The sequence below is a fragment of the Thunnus albacares genome, chromosome 8 (assembly GCF_914725855.1).
Source record: "Thunnus albacares chromosome 8, fThuAlb1.1, whole genome shotgun sequence".
Taxonomy (NCBI): Eukaryota; Metazoa; Chordata; class Actinopteri; order Scombriformes; family Scombridae; genus Thunnus; species Thunnus albacares.
In genome coordinates this window covers 20,762,005-20,778,573 of record NC_058113.1, presented here as the reverse complement: position 1 = coordinate 20,778,573, position 16,569 = coordinate 20,762,005, and the positions used below count along the sequence as shown (strand labels likewise).

The 16,569-nt window shown below is 38.8% G+C and overlaps 2 protein-coding genes and 1 long non-coding RNA gene across 4 annotated transcripts; all 3 read right to left on the bottom strand.

The window, feature by feature from the left end:
* Positions 1–722: 722 nt before the first annotated feature.
* On the bottom strand, positions 723–6,279 carry LOC122988088. Its single transcript, XR_006404699.1, has 3 exons — positions 5,389–6,279; positions 5,157–5,257; positions 723–1,396 (listed from the first exon to the last, which is right to left on the bottom strand). It is a non-coding gene; the product is annotated as an uncharacterized LOC122988088 (long non-coding RNA).
* Positions 6,280–11,941: 5,662 nt separating this feature from the next.
* LOC122988082 (cytochrome c oxidase subunit 6B1) lies at positions 11,942–14,634 on the bottom strand. 2 transcript variants are annotated; one of them, XM_044360246.1, is made up of 4 exons: positions 14,530–14,634; positions 13,665–13,803; positions 12,639–12,739; positions 11,942–12,295 (listed from the first exon to the last, which is right to left on the bottom strand). In XM_044360246.1, the coding sequence occupies exons 2-4, from the start codon at positions 13,768–13,770 to the stop codon at positions 12,242–12,244; spliced, it is 261 nt and encodes an 86-aa protein (XP_044216181.1). In that variant the 5' UTR covers positions 13,771–13,803; positions 14,530–14,634; the 3' UTR covers positions 11,942–12,241. The 2 variants fall into 2 exon arrangements, with proteins under 2 accessions (XP_044216181.1, XP_044216180.1); XM_044360245.1 differs by having other exon boundaries at positions 14,519–14,623.
* Positions 14,635–15,737: 1,103 nt separating this feature from the next.
* LOC122988075 (late histone H2A.2.2) lies at positions 15,738–16,515 on the bottom strand. The gene is made up of 2 exons (XM_044360238.1): positions 16,414–16,515; positions 15,738–16,224 (listed from the first exon to the last, which is right to left on the bottom strand). Exon 2 carries the CDS (start codon positions 16,215–16,217, stop codon positions 15,801–15,803), a length of 417 nt encoding a protein of 138 aa, XP_044216173.1. The 5' UTR covers positions 16,218–16,224; positions 16,414–16,515; the 3' UTR covers positions 15,738–15,800.
* Between the last annotated feature and the right edge of the window lie 54 nt (positions 16,516–16,569).

Sequence of the window (16,569 nt, the reverse complement as noted above, 5' to 3'; positions counted from 1 at the left end):
TTTTGACCCCATCACTTACAATGTAAGTACATTATGAAGGGATCTTCTAATGGTCAGCATGAACAGGAGGATTATGGCAAGAAAAACCTGTTTCAATGTTCATTTGGGCACCTGACTGAAAAATAGTGAAGCTGTCCTTTAAGTAGAGTTTTATTAACAACTGTAACTGGACACCAAGGACTATTAAAATATTTTTCTGTTTTAGTAATTTTCTTAAATTGTATTAAACAAACAGAGGCCTCTCACACATCCACCATGCTAACAGAAAACAACGTAAAGGTGTGAAAAACTGCTGTCCTAAATGGTATTTACAGCCCTGGACAGAATTTATATACTCACTAATTAAGTTGTCATAAATGAGGAAGTATAAGTTGACTTTTGGTTGAGGCCAAAAGACACATTTGATCATGTAAACTGTAGGTAATAGTTAAGAAAAGCAGAATAGAGCCTTCGTTAGTGTTATAAGTAACACCTGTGCTTTTCCTAGAATGACACTTCAAATGTCTTTCCATTTATGTTCATATTTTGATGATCAATAAAGTAAAGAAACACGCTGAGTCAGATACGAGTTTTAAAAAGGCATGTGACTTCCTAAAAAGGCAAATTATTTTTAGGAATATTCACAGGTGACACCTGTGTGAACTTCTGTTGACTCATGTCTGAATCTGAAGCTATAAAAATACATTGTATCAGAGTTTAGACAATCCACTCATACATGCCTGGAAGAGATGTCACGGTGATGTAAACAGGAAGTGTTGCCAAGAGATGTTCAGTTCACAACTATGACTGAACCTGAAAACATGTGACCTTTAATATGAACTTATTACAACATATATGTTAGAATACCTCAAAACCGCTAAGTGTACTTATGGGCATGTGGCCTCACATCACAAGTTTGTTTTTTTTTGCTTAACCAAGATAACACCACACCATTTCCTAAGGTCTGTATCAGACTTAAATCAACACTAATTCATTTGATTCATCAAAAGATATGGGTGTTTCTGAAGTGACAGGAAATCTGTTGTAACAATGATACCAAATCCGGACCTTTATCAGAAACTTCAGGTTCCTTCTTCTTGTGGGTGATTCTTTTTCTGTGCAATACAGTTTTTCGTGGAATTTCAATGACTCAGTCTTACCAACCGACCCCTCAAAAGAAAAGAGAGAAAAAAAGGAACTAACAGACAGGGAACGTGCAAATATTCTCGTTCAGTGTCTTCAGAGCCCTGAGAGCATATGACCACATTCCTCATTCTTTCTGTTCCAGCATCCCATCTGTATCCTGTGAGCTGTTACCAAGGAAACCGATGCAGCATCTCCCTCAGTGACATGGTGTGAGTGAGCAAATCAAATTATAAGACATCTGCAAAAGAGCAAACACATGGACACAAACTCACTGACAGACAGACAGACAGACAGGAAGAAAGACAGACAGGCAGACAGACAGGCAGAGTGAGAGGGAAGGAAGTGAAGAAGGTTAGAGGTACTCACTCTGTTTCTGTCTCTTTCTCTCTTGCACACAAACACTTGTGTTTCCATCACTTCAGAGGACATTACATTGACCTATATTACATTTACATTATGGGGACTTGCTTTTCGTCCCCAAAAGGGAGGCAAGTGCCCACAATGTGACTGTATAAACTGATTTATGTCCCCACAACATGCATAATTCAAGTACACACACACAACCCATCACAAACCATATCCTGTAGCCTGAGCCTGAAACGCTCATGTGTATAGTGGACTGTTGCCAATGACTTTCATAATTTTTCAAGAGAAAAATGTTGTCATCTGTATAAATTCACTTTTTGCTTCTGTTTTTGCTCCTGGCTGGTAACACCCAAAGGAACACTTAATATAAAATCAACAAGCACAAACTGTTTCTTCCTTTGATTGGCTTATTCTGAACACAACAGTGTGCACCATGGAATATATATACATATATATATATATATATATACAGTGTATATTTTTAAAAAGATTTTACTTTTCAATTGTTTTATAACAGACATTTTATGTTTTTAATTTAATAATCTTTGTATAACTACTGTGCAACACAAAGCACTGACAAATATGAATATGTAATATAATGAACCTCACAAACCACTGATTTTCCCCTGAAATCTTCTGTTAGATGGTTTAAAAGTTGGAGAAAGAAAACATTTAAAATATTAGTTATATATTCTTAATACTCCTATTCCTATAGGCCTGTGGTATATTACTGTAGCTCAGTCTAAAAAAGTTTCATTTTAAACATATATGTAAATAAATAGAGATGAATAAATAATCTTCAGTTACAGTTCATAGTGAGTTAAAACACGCTATAGGCAGATGAATAAATCTTTGTCATTGTATTGGTGAAGTTCATGCAGTTCAAGTAGCTAGTTGTACACATAAGAGTAGTGTGTTTATCACCCAGCCTAGCCCCGGAGGGCCCAAAGTTATCCATCTTTACATTTTGTTAATTGCACTGGTTGTTACCAACTTCTCAGCCAATTGGAAAGGTGGAGGGGTGGGATGAAGAGTAAAGCCATGGGCTAGTCAGACGACAAATAAGAGCTGTGTGAAGATTGTATACACTGTTGAAAACTGTATATGTTCATTACTTCGGTGGATGTAGGGTTTACCAAGGGTGACGGACATAATAGCAATCTGCAGAAAGTAAATAACCTCTGTGTATGTATGTTTTGTATCGCTTCATCGCGATGTACTGTGTCAAAGATGCTAATCACGATTAGCACATTAGCGCACTAGTTATATTAGCACATATTTCACTGTAGTAACAGTTAATGTTACCGTTTGTTGCTAGTATGTGTTAATGTCAATTAGTTTAAAGCTCAAAATGCACACGGCATGAGAAGTCAAGGAGCTTTAGGACGAGTTAAGTGACTGAGGACCAGGAAACACTACTTGCACTCGATGGAAGAGTAGGTGTCTCCCGCTCAGCTTTCACTTCATCTGGACTGATGTTGCCCGCCAGCCTGTAATCTCACTCATCGTTCCCCTCGTCATGCATCGCCCAGTTCCCATCCATCGCCCATGTTTCAACTTCGGGATTTGTGAGAACAACTAACCAGTGCATGTGCTATTTTATTAGGCAACTTGCATTTGCAAGTGAAGCGGCCATTTGTTTTAGTTCTCTACGCCCCTGAGCAATGACTCAGGCCTGCAACGTTTTGTTTTTGCTTTATAGGACACTATTTTATTTTGGTTGCAGAGTGACTGTTTGCCCTTTAGTTAGGAGCTTCGCTATTGGTAAATAAGATAGAAAAAGGTCATAACTTCTGAGAAAGGTTTGAAAGCAAAAGGGAAACGCATTTAATTTTTGTATAATATTTTTAATACACATTTTATTTTATTAATTGGTTTACATATATGTTTTATTAACTAAATTGAATATTTGCATTTAAAGTACTGTGTGTGTGTCATATTTACATTTCATTAAGGTGTGATTTGAGTTTAAAACAAGGAAATAGTAGGCTAATTAACACATAATTCTTAGTGGGATTTAAAATGAGTGATTCCTACTATACATTTCTTAGTATGAAGGCACCACCATATATTTGTAGTTTGTATTCTTGTTAAAAAGTTTAAAAGCTGGTAATTTCATTTCGGTTACACAGGTTAGCACAGCCAGCCACAGGTAAACGTACCCAGGGCCCCGCCTATAGTATTACAACACTTGTTAGACAGTTACTAACTAAGTAACTACATGGGACGGGTTGGGATAATTGTAAGTTAATCCCAGCTTTGTCAGAAGTAGACCTTAGATGTTCTCCGATAATATAAAGCTAGTTCACTGAAAACATGGCAAGTATGAGTAGTCTTTCACAGCCAGAGTTGAGTAACTGGTGCAGAGGTGAGGGAATAGACTTAGCACACGCACTAATGGTACATGATGTTCCTGAAGATGAAGACATCACTGGCATTGAAGAAGCTATAGAAACCATAAATGCATTGGGCACAGTTAGAATAAGAGACAAAATGTTTGATGCCAGACACCAAATTGTAACAATGTTCTGTGAGTGCCGTGAGGCAATCGACTTCTCAGAAGTTCCAAAATAAATAATTCTGCCCATGGGAGGCGATAACTGGAGAACAGCGATAGCTCAGCCAGATGCCAGTTCAGACTGTTTCCCAGAGAAATTAGTCAGATTTCTTCAGAAGGAGGGAAAAACAATGGACAAGATCCAGAAGTTGTGAGCGCCCAGCCCAGTCTCAAGTCTTATCATTCAACTCAAGAAACTCAAGAAAGAGACTCATCAGCCATTTCTCCGTTCTCTGTTAAAGAGCGGCTGACATTGACACTAAAATGAGAATTGCGGTCCACCTTAAAAGTCAGTCCACCTTAAGTGAGCCTGGTCAAGTTAAGCTAACACGTTGTTGCTAACTTCGGGGCCAACCCCCTTCGATAGATTAGTATTTTCTTTGTCTTGAGGAGCTGCAGCATTTATTAACTGACAAACTGTAGTCTGCACTGTATATTTACTGCCAGATTGACAACTTAATGCTAAACTTTTCCTCTTCTCCGCTCACATTCACGTCATGTTTCTGCCACTCGCCCTGTGGCTCATGCAACTACACACGCACATTTACACACACACACACACACACACACACACACACACACACACACACACACGCACTGCCTTATTCCTTAACGGAGTTACGCTACTCTTGTACCTTTCACATAGATGTCCTTTGAAGAACGAAGAGAGGGAGGATGACTAAAAAAAATCCACAATAACACAGGTTTTTGTGCTCACGCAAAAAATGAGGCAAGCAGTGAAATACAGTCACTCAGAAAAGAAGTGAAAGCCCTACAAAATCAGATAATTGTGATGTCAGTGAACTCAAAACAAACTCAAGAGACACAATTGAGTACCCCAGATACAAAGCTGCTTTAAAACATAAGCCTACTCAATTCAAAGTTCAGCCTGCCAAAAAGTCTGCTGAATACTTCTGCTATAGATGTGGTGAAAATGGGCATATTGCATCAAAATGCACTGCTCCTGAAAAGGCTCAGAAAGTTATCAAAATGCTCATACAACAAGTGCAAGGAGCGACAGATGGACATAAAGACAACCCAAAAGACAGAGATGAGTGCATTGCTGGGGTCAACAAAGTGGAAACCCCTGACACAGACACTGACTTACCTGAAGGGCGTGTGGGTCCATCATCTATTGCCATGGAGTTAAAGGATCTGTTGTCGTTCTTGCCCTCATCTGTCCTGAGCCACAACATTGCCACCAAGCCCCTGTTATCACAGGCAGAGATGCTTTCCTGTTTCGCAGATTGTTTGAACTTTCCAAAGAGAGTGGCAATGAGCGTAAAGTACACTCTATGAGAATACAGGCAGTGTATGAACAAATACAGTCACAAACTCACCTTCCTCAGTCAAAGGCAGTGGATGATGTCATTGGACAGGTGAAATGGCAAGGACCTGGTCCACTCTCAACAGCCCCAGGTGAAAGGTATTACGTCATCTGCAAAGTAGACAGACTGACCACAACATCAAAAGACTTTGTGCTGATTGATGCACTGTCTGCATTGGCACTCCCAGCCGGCGTGCTTGTACAGCCAGGTGTGCTTCCGAATGCCGAAATAGACACGAACCATTTCACAGGGCTCATTCATGAGTCCCAAAAGCCCACCTCCATTCAAGTTGGGATAGTTATGCAGAGATGTATGCGAGATACAGTCACCTCAGTCCAGCCATCTGACCTCTCAGCAGATGTTATAGAACCAGATCTTTTTGATTTCGGTGAATCCCCTATCCCAGAGGATTGGAAGAATCGGCTTCACCTGAAGCTAGCTCAGAGATGAAATGTATTTTCCTTGCATAAGTGGGATGTTGGCTTGGCCAAGGGTCAAGAGCACCAAATATGCCTAAGCAACCCCACCCCGTTTAGGGAAAGATCATGTCGCTTGGCACCAGCTGACATTGACGATGTGTGACAACACTTACAGCAGCTACTAGCAGCTGGAGTGTTGAAAGAGTTCCGAAGCCCTTATGCCTCACCAATTGTGGTGGTGCATAAAAAGGACGGAACCATCAGAATCTGCATCGACAGTCGCACTATATCAGACCAGTACACAATGCCTCGTATCGATGATGCCCTAGACTTTCTCTCAGGCAGCAAGTGGTTCTTGGTACTTGACCTTTGGAGCGGCTATTACCAGATAGCCATGGCTGAAGAGGGCAAAGAGAAGACTGCATTCATCTGCCCTCTCAGATTCTGTCAATTTGAGAGAATGCCACAGGGCATTACTCAAGCGCCAGTGACTTTTCAGCAGCTCATGGAGGAAGCCATTGGTGATATGCATCTTCTCCAGGTTCTCGTCTATCTTGATGATATCATCTTCTTCGGAAGACTTTCAAGGAACATGAGCACCGCCTCAGGAAAGTTCTTGATTGGCTTGAAGAAGTTGGTCTCAAAGTGTCAGTTGACAAATGCCAATTTTGTCAGCCCAGAGTCAAGTATGTAGGCCACAAAGTCTCAGAGTCAGATATTGCCACCAACCCAGAAAAAGTGGAAGTGGTAAAAAACTGGCAAGAGCCAACAGATCTCAAGTCCCTGATGTAATTTCTTGGCTTCTGTGGATATTATCGAAGATTCATTTCAAACTACTCCACCAATGCCCACTAACTGAGCTCACAAAAGGCTACTCACCAGCTCAGAGAGGGAAGCAAGCAAAAGACCCAAACAAGACATACCTCAAAGTTGGGATCAGGCTTATCGAGAGGTTTTCAGAAAGATCATCGACTGTCTTATACATGCCCCAGTCTTAGCCTTCGCTGACCCCACTAAGTCCTACATTTTACATGTAGATGCTAGCATGAATGTCCTATCTGCAGTGTTGAACCAGGAGTATCTAGAGGGTCTCAGCCCAGTAGCGTTTGCAAGTCGGAAACTCAGCAACCCTGAACAACGTTACCCTGTACATCAGCTGGAATTCTTAGCATTGAAGTGGGCAGTGATGGACAAATTTCACGACTACCTGTATGGAGCCGCAACCAACCGGAATGTTTCAATAGAACACTTCTAGCAATGCTCGGAACACGAAGCTGTAAAGAAACAGAAATGGAGTCAACATATCAGTCAGTTAGTACATGTGTACAATTGCACAAAAAAGACGCTACAGGATACTCTCCATATTTCTTAATGTCCAGGAGAGAGGCAAGGCTACCTGTTGACATCTGTTTTGGTAGAGTTGGCACTACAAAGTGAGGAATCACCCGATGATGCTGCCTCTCATCAGTCAGAAAATGAGGAGGTGCAAACCAATGATACTGCTGAAGACACTGATGTAGAGCGAGGAGCTCACACAACCCCCAACATCACAGTGAAACATCCTACTGAGGAACCTGTGACCATTGTGCATCAAGGAATGGTTATTCAGTTGAACCTTAGTTCCCAGGACAGAGATGTTAGTACATCAGTCAAAAACCCTAAACCTTCCAAGAACCTGTCAAGCAAGGTGAGAAAACACCAATCCAACCTACGTATAAGATACAGAGTCAGATGAGGACATCTAGACTTTTAGAAGGGGGAGGGTGAAGCCCAGTCTAAAAAAAGTTTAATTTTAGACAAATAAATATGTAAATAAATAGAGATGAATAAATAATCTTAAATAATTAAAAAGTATTCTATTAAAACCAGTTAAGTTGCATGTTTAATACAGTTCATAGTGAATTAAAACACACTATAGGCAGATGGATAAATCTTTGTCATTGTATTGGTGAAGTTCATGCAGTTCAAGTAGCTAGTTGTACACATAAGAGTAGTGTGTTTATCACCCAGCCTAGCCCCGGAGGGCCCAAAATTATCCATCTTTACATTTTGTCAATTGCACTGGTTGTTACCAACTTCTCAGCCAATTGGAAAGGTGGAGGGTGGGATGTAGAGGAGACGCCGTAGAGTAAAGCCATGGGCTAGTCAGACAACAAACAGGAGCTGTGTGAAGATTGTATGAAGACTATTTATGTTCATTACTTTGGTGGATGCAGAGTTTACTGAGGGTAATGGACATAATAGCAACCTGCAGAAAGTAAATAACCTCTGTGTATGTATTTTTTGTATCGCTTCATCATGATGTACTGTGTCAAAGATAGATGCTAATCGTGATTAGTGCATTAGGGCCTAGTTATATTAGCACATATTTCACCGTAGTAGCAGCTAATGTTACCGTTTGTTGCTAGTATGTGTTAATGTCAATTAGTTTAAAGCTCAAAATGCACACGGCATGAGAAGTCAAGGAGCTTTAGGACGAGTTAAGTGACTGAGGACCAGGAAACACTACTTGGACTCAATGGAAGAGTAGGTGTCTCCCGCTCAGCTTTCACTTCATCTGGACTGATGTTGCCCACCAGCCTGTAACCTCACTCATCGTTCCCCTCGTCATGCATCGCCCAGTTCCCATCCATCACCCATGTTTCAACTTCGGGATTTGTGAGTAACAACTAACCAGTGCATGTGCTATTTTATTAGGCAACTTGCATTTGTTTCATGTCTCTATGCTCCCGAGCATGACTCAGGCCTGCAATGTTTTGTTTTTGGTTTAAAGGACACTATTTCATTTTGGTTTCAGAATGAGTGTGTGCCCTTTAGTTAGGAGCTTCGCTATTGGTAAATAAGATAAAAAAAAAAGGTCTTCTGAGACCCTCTGAGGTTTGAAAGCAAAAGGGAAACGCATTTAATTTTGTATAATATTTTTATACTTTTTTATTTTATTAATTGGTTTAAATATTGGTTTTCATCAACTAAATTCATTATTTGCATTCAAAGTACTGTGTCTGTATCATATTTACATTTCATTAAGGTGTGATTTGAGTTTAAAAACCGAAGAATAGTACTTAAAAACATACATTTTTCAAAAAACATTTAAAATTAGTGACTCCTACTTTACATTCCTGCTAAGTGGAGGCCCCGTCATATCTTTGTAGTTCATAATCATGTTAAAAAGTTTAAAAGCTGGTAATTTAATTTCGGTTACACAGGTTAGCACAGCCAGCCACAGGTTAACATACCCAGGGCCCCGCCCATAGTACTACAACACTTGTTATGTAGTTACTAACTGAATAGCTACATGGGACAGGTGTTACATACAGTATATATTTTTTAAAAATATTTTACTTTTCAATTGTTTTATAACATACATTTTATGTTCTTAATTAAATAATCTCTGTATAACTACTGTGCAACACAAAGCATTGACAAATATGAATATGTAATGTAATGAACCTCGCAAACCACTGATTTTCCCCAGAAATCTTCTGTTAGATGGTTTAAAAGTTGGAGAAAGAAAACATTTAGAATATGAGTTATATATTCTTAATACTTCTATTCCTATAGGCCTGTGGTACATAGAGCAAAATACTAAAACACAGTCAAACCATGTTTAAAATGGTCCATGGAACGTCATTACGTCAAATTGTAATATTCTAAATGTTTACATACTTTTATACTATTTCTCTTAAAAATAGCATGGCATATTAGGTATCTTTGTTAAGTTTGGGGTCTTATGTGTGAATATTATAAACATTTGTAATTATAAATCCGCTGGTTCAGGGTCAACTGGTTTACAAGGGGATTTAGACTGTGGCAGTGTACAGAGGGATCATGGAGCAGTGAATTATCTAAGACTTATACAACAGTGCCACCCTGTGTTTATGCACTACCATTGACTCCCATGTGTACACTGACCCTGACTTGATAAGCACATCCTTCAATGACATTCACAGTTTCCTGCCTGACTCAATCTTTTGAAATAAGTGTTTGGTTTTGTGCAAACTTTCACTTAATGTTCTAGTGAAACATTAGTTATTTTGGCTATCACCACTAAAACACTAACGACCATTTATTTGGTCTACAAACCAGCACAGAGGAAGAAAACACACCCAATCGGGCGTGTCAGGACGTATTAGAGCATAGCTGAGTTGAAGTGTTGCCGGTAGAGGATGTGGTGAACCAATGATGATAATCAAAGGGAGATTACAGCTGTGCTCTGGGGATGGATGTGTTAGTGTTGCAACTGGATGCTGTAACAGTGCAATTGATAAAGTCAAGTCTTTGCCTGTTACAAATGACCCTCAAGGTTCAAAACACTTAAATGTGAAGTTAACAGACATGAACAAGTATTAAAATCCTTGTAAAGATTGAAAGTGCAAGTTAAAATGCATTCATCTGACTGATCCCTAAGGCCAATAAAATAAACGTGTTACAAAGACATCTTTGTTTTTTAAAAAGTCTTTCATTAATTGCTAGCACACTGGTTTAATTGTTCTATAATTATTATTGGCTTTATCTTATGTTATTGTTGGGTATTTTATTACATTTATTTTGTCTTACTTTGAGTTGTCTTTGATCTTGGTTCAACCATGTAAAGCACTGTATAATTTTGTTTTTAAAAGTTTACAAATAAAGTTTACTATTATATATTATATAGCATTAAGAAACATTGTGGTTGACAGCATCCACCTTAGTGAATTTAGCATGTCGTATAATTTAGTGAAGGCGATTTTTGGAAGGATTTGTGATTTAGCAAAGCCTATATTTCATCACTTTTTAAGAGATAATTGATATCCGGCATCCTTGAAAATAGATGTATTATAAAAGATATTGTATCGTATAAAAACCTGAAACTCAAAGGGTAACAGCAGCATCGAGGCCCATGTTTAAATAGTTTGGCCAGAGAGAGACCGCTCTCAGCCCAACAGTACCACAGTGTGGTTGAAATGGACAATAACATGAAAATCAGTGTTGGATTTCATCACCACTGCCACCCTCTGGAAAAACTTTGCTATTGAACCCTTCGGTCTTCACAGAAGACAGACCTAATGGGTGTCTCGTAGACGCCTACATAAACACATTTACAGATATCATGTGTGGTGTCTTATTATATTCTGTAAAACTGATGAATGGAGGACATGGATGCAAAATCATGACAGCTGAAGACTAAATTGAATGATCCAGAGGGTCAGAATTTAAATATAAAGCTAGTCTCACTACCAAAGGAAACTGCTGCCTAAAATTCAGACAAGTAAATTGAAGGATAAACCAGTACAGGTCTGGACACTTGACCTCTAGAGTGAGGGGATCCGGTGGCTCTGTTATGCTGTGGGGGGTGTTTTGCTGGCATGGTTTGGGTCCACTTGTCCCCTTAGAGGGAAGAGTCGCTGCAAGGGAAGATCACTTTTATCCTATGATGAAACATTTCTATCCTGATGGGAGCGGTCTCTTCAAGGAAATTCACAGGGCACGAGGGGTCACTGAATAGTTTGATGAGTATGAAAATCATGTGAATCATATGCTATGGCCTTCGCAGTCACATCCCAACCAAATTGAACACCTATGGGAGATTTTGAACCAACGTGTTAGACAGCGCTCTCATCAAACCACCATCAAACCACCAAGTGAGTGAATATCTTTTGGAAGAATGTCGTTCATCCCTCCAGTAGAGTTTAGAGACTTGTTGAATCAATGCCAAGGCGCAGTGAAGCTGTTCTGGTGGCACGTGGTGGCCCAATACCTCACTAAAACACTTTATGTTGGTTTTTCCTTTAATTTGTCACCTGTCTTTATAAGCTATGCACACACACACAGACACGTACATTTCAGAAATATGGTCACAAAAGGCAATTTTAATTAAGTCATAGATTTCAAGACTTGTCAAGCCTGAGACTTTGGGTGAAGATTTTCCCCCACAGATTATAATTTGAAGTATAGGAATATATTATAGATAGAATAACAAAGTGATTGTCTATTGGACTATGAAGTGATGGCGTGTCTCTTCTTCATTGGTAGCTGACTTAAATATTTTTAAAAGGAAGATGACAGTATCGTTTGACAATATAACTATATAGTATACTATATAAGTGTTTTATTTTCTATTGGGCAGTCTAAGTTTCAGTGTCAGTTGTCAGATTAACTTGCATAAATCAATACAACAAAGTTTATTGAAACTTCATAATAAACACCACCATTTTAATTACATCTGTACTGTATTTATTGAATTAACAATGTCAAAGAGTAGTTTAAAATAGAAACAGGAAACAAACTTTAGACCTTAACATGCAGGGTAAAAAGTTGTGCGTGTTTATAGTTAAGTTAATAACAGTAACATCAGTGATGATGATTATGACGATGTGATAGCTGTTTGGAGATGTCCTCAGGCACACTACAGAGGTAAAGGTGCAAGTAACAGAATATCCTGCACTGGACTGTCTTGGTTGGCAATTTCAGATCTTTCCTGGGAAACTTCCATTCTCTATCTGATCGTCCCATTTAGCGACCTGAAGGAGAAATCAGAGAAAACATTACATTAAAGTGGAACTGTTGCTTTACATCCACAGCGGTTTAATGTCAATCACTACAACATGCCAATAAAAGCGGGGGGGCAGGAATGTAATTTGTATGATTTTATAGCCCCCTTTCATAAACTGCGCAATGAATGTCTCAGTGATACTTTATCAACATAAACACAAGGAAGCAAAATAAAGCACAAGACACAAAAATGCTATAAACAGGAAATGATGAGTCTGACACTTTATTTGGGGGAAAAAACCTTTTGTATACTAATTCCCCAACAAAACATCTGAACATAGAGTAAACAGATCCTGCAGTCCTACAACTTACCCAGCTCATGGGACAAAGGCTCTTGTAAACCCTCTGGTACCAGTCACAGGGAGCCACATCCTGGTCTCTGGCTGACAGAGCCTTGTTGCACCTGTGGAAGTCTGGAGAAGAGAACAACAAAACGTTTAATATTACTTATCTGAAAACATTCACACCAACAGCACCATGAAAAAGGAGCCAAAGAGGTTGAAGGACTGACAGTACAGGTTTGGCACTAGACAGTCTTGGCATGAACAAGTGGACAACAGAGCTTATCTCTGCTGCCCACTTTGTTGTTTAAGCTTCAATGTGAAGTGTTAAGTGATTAATCTCACCCACACATTGAAAGAGTTGTTTTTATAAGACTAGCTTCAGCATAATACTGATGAAATATGTTGCAACATTTTAAGGGATGGCACCCCAGACAAAGTTTCACCCTATTAGTTAGAGCACAAACACTTACTGTATTATCACTTTGGTATTTTTTAACTGACAAGACAATTGGCCAGTGTTGTTTGAGTTCATTTATTTTATGACCAACAGAATCAGAATAGTGACTCCAGCTCATTTTATAATCAGTAATTTATTTAGAGTTTGTAAAACAAAATACATTATTTAATACTACCTATGTTACATGAAGGTCATATTTTAGCCTCTTCTTTTCCACATGAAAATGTTTTAAATAACTAAAAGTAACTGAATGATGACTGATTTATAATATTTCATTAACTTCAAGCTAGTTTGTGGTGCACCATGTGAATTTTTGTGATTGTGTTACAGATTTATAAAAAGATTTCAACAGCCACAAACTTGCTGACAAAAGCACAATTTAGTGATGGCACCTAGTATTAAATAAATGTATTTGTCTGTTTTAAGTGCTTTGATACATATTTCATTTTGTTTGTGGACCTATTATAGGTGTTGCAGAAGCATAGTTATATAAATAATGACCAGTTTAGGCAACCTGTCCATTTATACCATAGGTCTGAGCAGCTTTTTAAGAGTTTTATCAACTTGTGATCACAACATATTGATCCATGTCCTCACCCAGGTAGTTCTGGAAACAGTTGCGGGTCTGGTTAGTGTTGGGGAATCGGGCGTCAAAGGGAGCGGTCCTGTAGTTCTTGATCTTCTCTTCGATATTCTCAGCCATCTTTATAAGCTTCAGTCAGATACCTAAACAAAGCTAAAACAGAGCAAGGCACAGGGTGTATTAACTTGCAGTTGCAGCACACAACTAACGATTATTTTCATTATAGATTGATCCGTTGATTATTTTCTTGAGTAATCAATTAATTGTTAGGGCTATATAATGTCAGAAAATAGTAGAAAATGACATTTATAATTTACCAGAGTTATAGGTGAAGCCTTCAAGTGTTTTCTTTTGTCCAAAACCCAAATTATTCACTTTGCTATCATGTATGACAATATTAAAAATCATCATATTTGAGAAGCTGAAACCAGCAAATTTACACTTTACAGCTCTACATATTTACACAACAACTCAATGACGGTGTAACCTCATCAGAATGTGCAACGTTAGCTGGCTAAGCTATTCAGTTTATAGCATTGTGAGTCAAAGTTAAAGTTGTATTAGTTGGTTTGAAGTCAGACCAACTGACAAGCTTAAGAATGGCAGCTATCTAACTTTAATAGTTGTTACGTCGACGAACAAATAGCTTTGGAAACAAGTTAGCATAGTGAGCATTGCTTGGCACAGTGTTCAGTCAGCTTGCCAATGTTAGCTCGTTGCTAACATGTTAACATATCTGGATTTGATGGTTAGCTAATACATGTGAGAACCCCCGTTTGTTCCTGTAGAGTTGTGGTGATTTCAAACACAAGAAAGCCTTAAAAGATCCACTTAAAGTATGAAAAATAATACCAAATTGTGTAGTTACCGATAGCTAACCTTGGGACGTTTCTTGATGTGTCCTCTCCGGAAAGATGTCCTTCCTCGTCTACGCGCAGAGGATGCTGGGATATAGAGTCGTGAGAATACCTTTATATTTTACAGACATCCGAGCGTCATAGCACTAACAAGTACAACAACTATTTTAACAAGTTATTTTGAGCTCTAACGATTATAACAATTATCACTCGCTTGTCTTCTCTTCTCTTCTTATTATGTGTTTGTGTAAAAATGATTGTTGTTTTTGTAGCAGTGAAACAATCATAACATTAGGTTACCTATCTTGAAAGCAAAAATCACCTCTCCTCACTGACAACAGAGCTAATTAATCAATTTATTAATTAACTGAGTTACAACTTCTCAGCTCTCACACACAAAATATATCATTTTTTAAATGATGAGCTCGTTGGATTGAATGGTGGCTGGCAAAATCTAGTACTGAATTTAAGATTAGTAAAGTTTCTTCTTTTCCCCTGAGAACTGCTGGTCAGCTTGAACATTTTTATAGTGTAAAAAAAAAGTCTCAAAATATGCATAGCAACGTTTCAAATGCATACAGACATCACTCTCTGCTGCTCATCTCTATTCTCAGTGTGCTCATATTTCTCCCTAATATAGCTAAATGCACTGCTTCTGTTCTGCCATGATAAACAGAGGCCTAATTTTAAAGTAAGTGAAGTATTTTATTTTGTGTGGCATCTAAAAAATCATCAGATTCTTGACTCAAGTCAAAGTCTTTTACTCAAGTCCCCTAAGGACTTTTATGACGCAAGTACTTAACTCTAGCATAACTTCCAGTCATTTCTTTTTAAACACAGTAGGCCTTTATTCTCCATTTTCCTGTTTCACACAACTGAAGCTGTCACACATGTGAAACTATCAGATAATTCCATTTTATTAGTGTGGTGAGATACATCAGTTTTTTGATAGTGAGCGATAAGACTTCCTGGTGGCTAAATATAGCCTAGTCTGTAAAGTGTTTTGAGAAGACTAAAGGGACTAGATCAGTTTTTGACAGTAAAGATAAAGAGTTTTGAACATGGGCAACTCATTCTAGTTGCCAACAAGACAATGTCGGTCTTGAACTGTTAATTTTCCCCAAGAGTTACCTGTTGCCTTCAGTGTTTGCACATCAGCACACTGAATCTCAGTAGTCATCTTTCATTTAATGTTGATCACTCACATCAGTATTAAATTAAGGGCAAGCATAGTTTTAAAAAGACAATTTATTGCATTACAAAAAAAAAAAAAAAAGATTTCAAAACTTTATATTAAAACTCTTGAGACTGAACATCTTTATCAGAGCTATCATCCTTGAGTGCCTTGGTCCTCTTGGGGAGAAGGCTTGCCTGGATATTTGGGAGGACACCACCATCTGAGATTGTGACCCCTGCCAGCAGTTTGTTGAGCTCCTCATCATTTTTCACTGCCAACAAGATGTGGCGAGGAGCAATGCGTTGCTTCTTGTTGTCACGGCTGGCATTTCCTGCCAGCTCCAGGATCTCAGCACAGAGGTACTCCAGGACGGCTGCGAGGTACACTGCGGCACCATTTCCAACTCTCTCAGCGTAGTGGCCTTTCCTGAGTAGCCTGTGGATGCGGCCTACTGGGAAAGTGATCCCTGCTCTGGAAGACCGGGAAACTGCGGATTTTGGCTTTGGCACAGCTTTCTTCCCACGACCAGACATCTTCAGGCTGAGATGAGAGAGAAATTATTTCAATTAACTCAAACTAGAAAAGAACAAATCATTAAAACAGCTGCTATGATTAAAATAAAGGCCTGAGGAGTGTTGGGTCATGAGGATTAGCTTGAAGAGGAGCGTCGACATGTTTTAACATTAAAGCCAACTCCAGCTTATAATACACAATTTAATGAACACTCACCAGTTCTGTTTGTTCAAAGATGAGACGGGAATTGCGCACTGAAACTCACAATGCTGCCTTTATATGAGTCAGGCAGTAATTTGTTGATTGATGACACCTGGCTGAGTTCTCCAACATTATAGCTGTTTGATATCTGTAGGAGCCCAACTTCTCTCT

What these genes read in the sequence shown, in the direction of transcription:
- LOC122988082 (XM_044360246.1), bottom strand. Translation starts at nt 13,770, where the DNA reads ATGGCTGAGAATATCGAAGAGAAGATCAAGAACTACAGGACCGCTCCC. An exon ending in CTGTTTCCAGAACTACCTGG is followed by an intron (nt 12,740 to 13,664) that starts GTGAGGACATGG and finishes TCTCTTCTCCAG; the next exon opens with ACTTCCACAGGTGCAACAAG. An exon ending in GCCTTTGTCCCATGAGCTGG is followed by an intron (nt 12,296 to 12,638) that starts GTAAGTTGTAGG and finishes TTTCTCCTTCAG; the next exon opens with GTCGCTAAATGGGACGATCA.
- LOC122988075 (XM_044360238.1), bottom strand. Translation starts at nt 16,217, where the DNA reads ATGTCTGGTCGTGGGAAGAAAGCTGTGCCAAAGCCAAAATCCGCAGTT.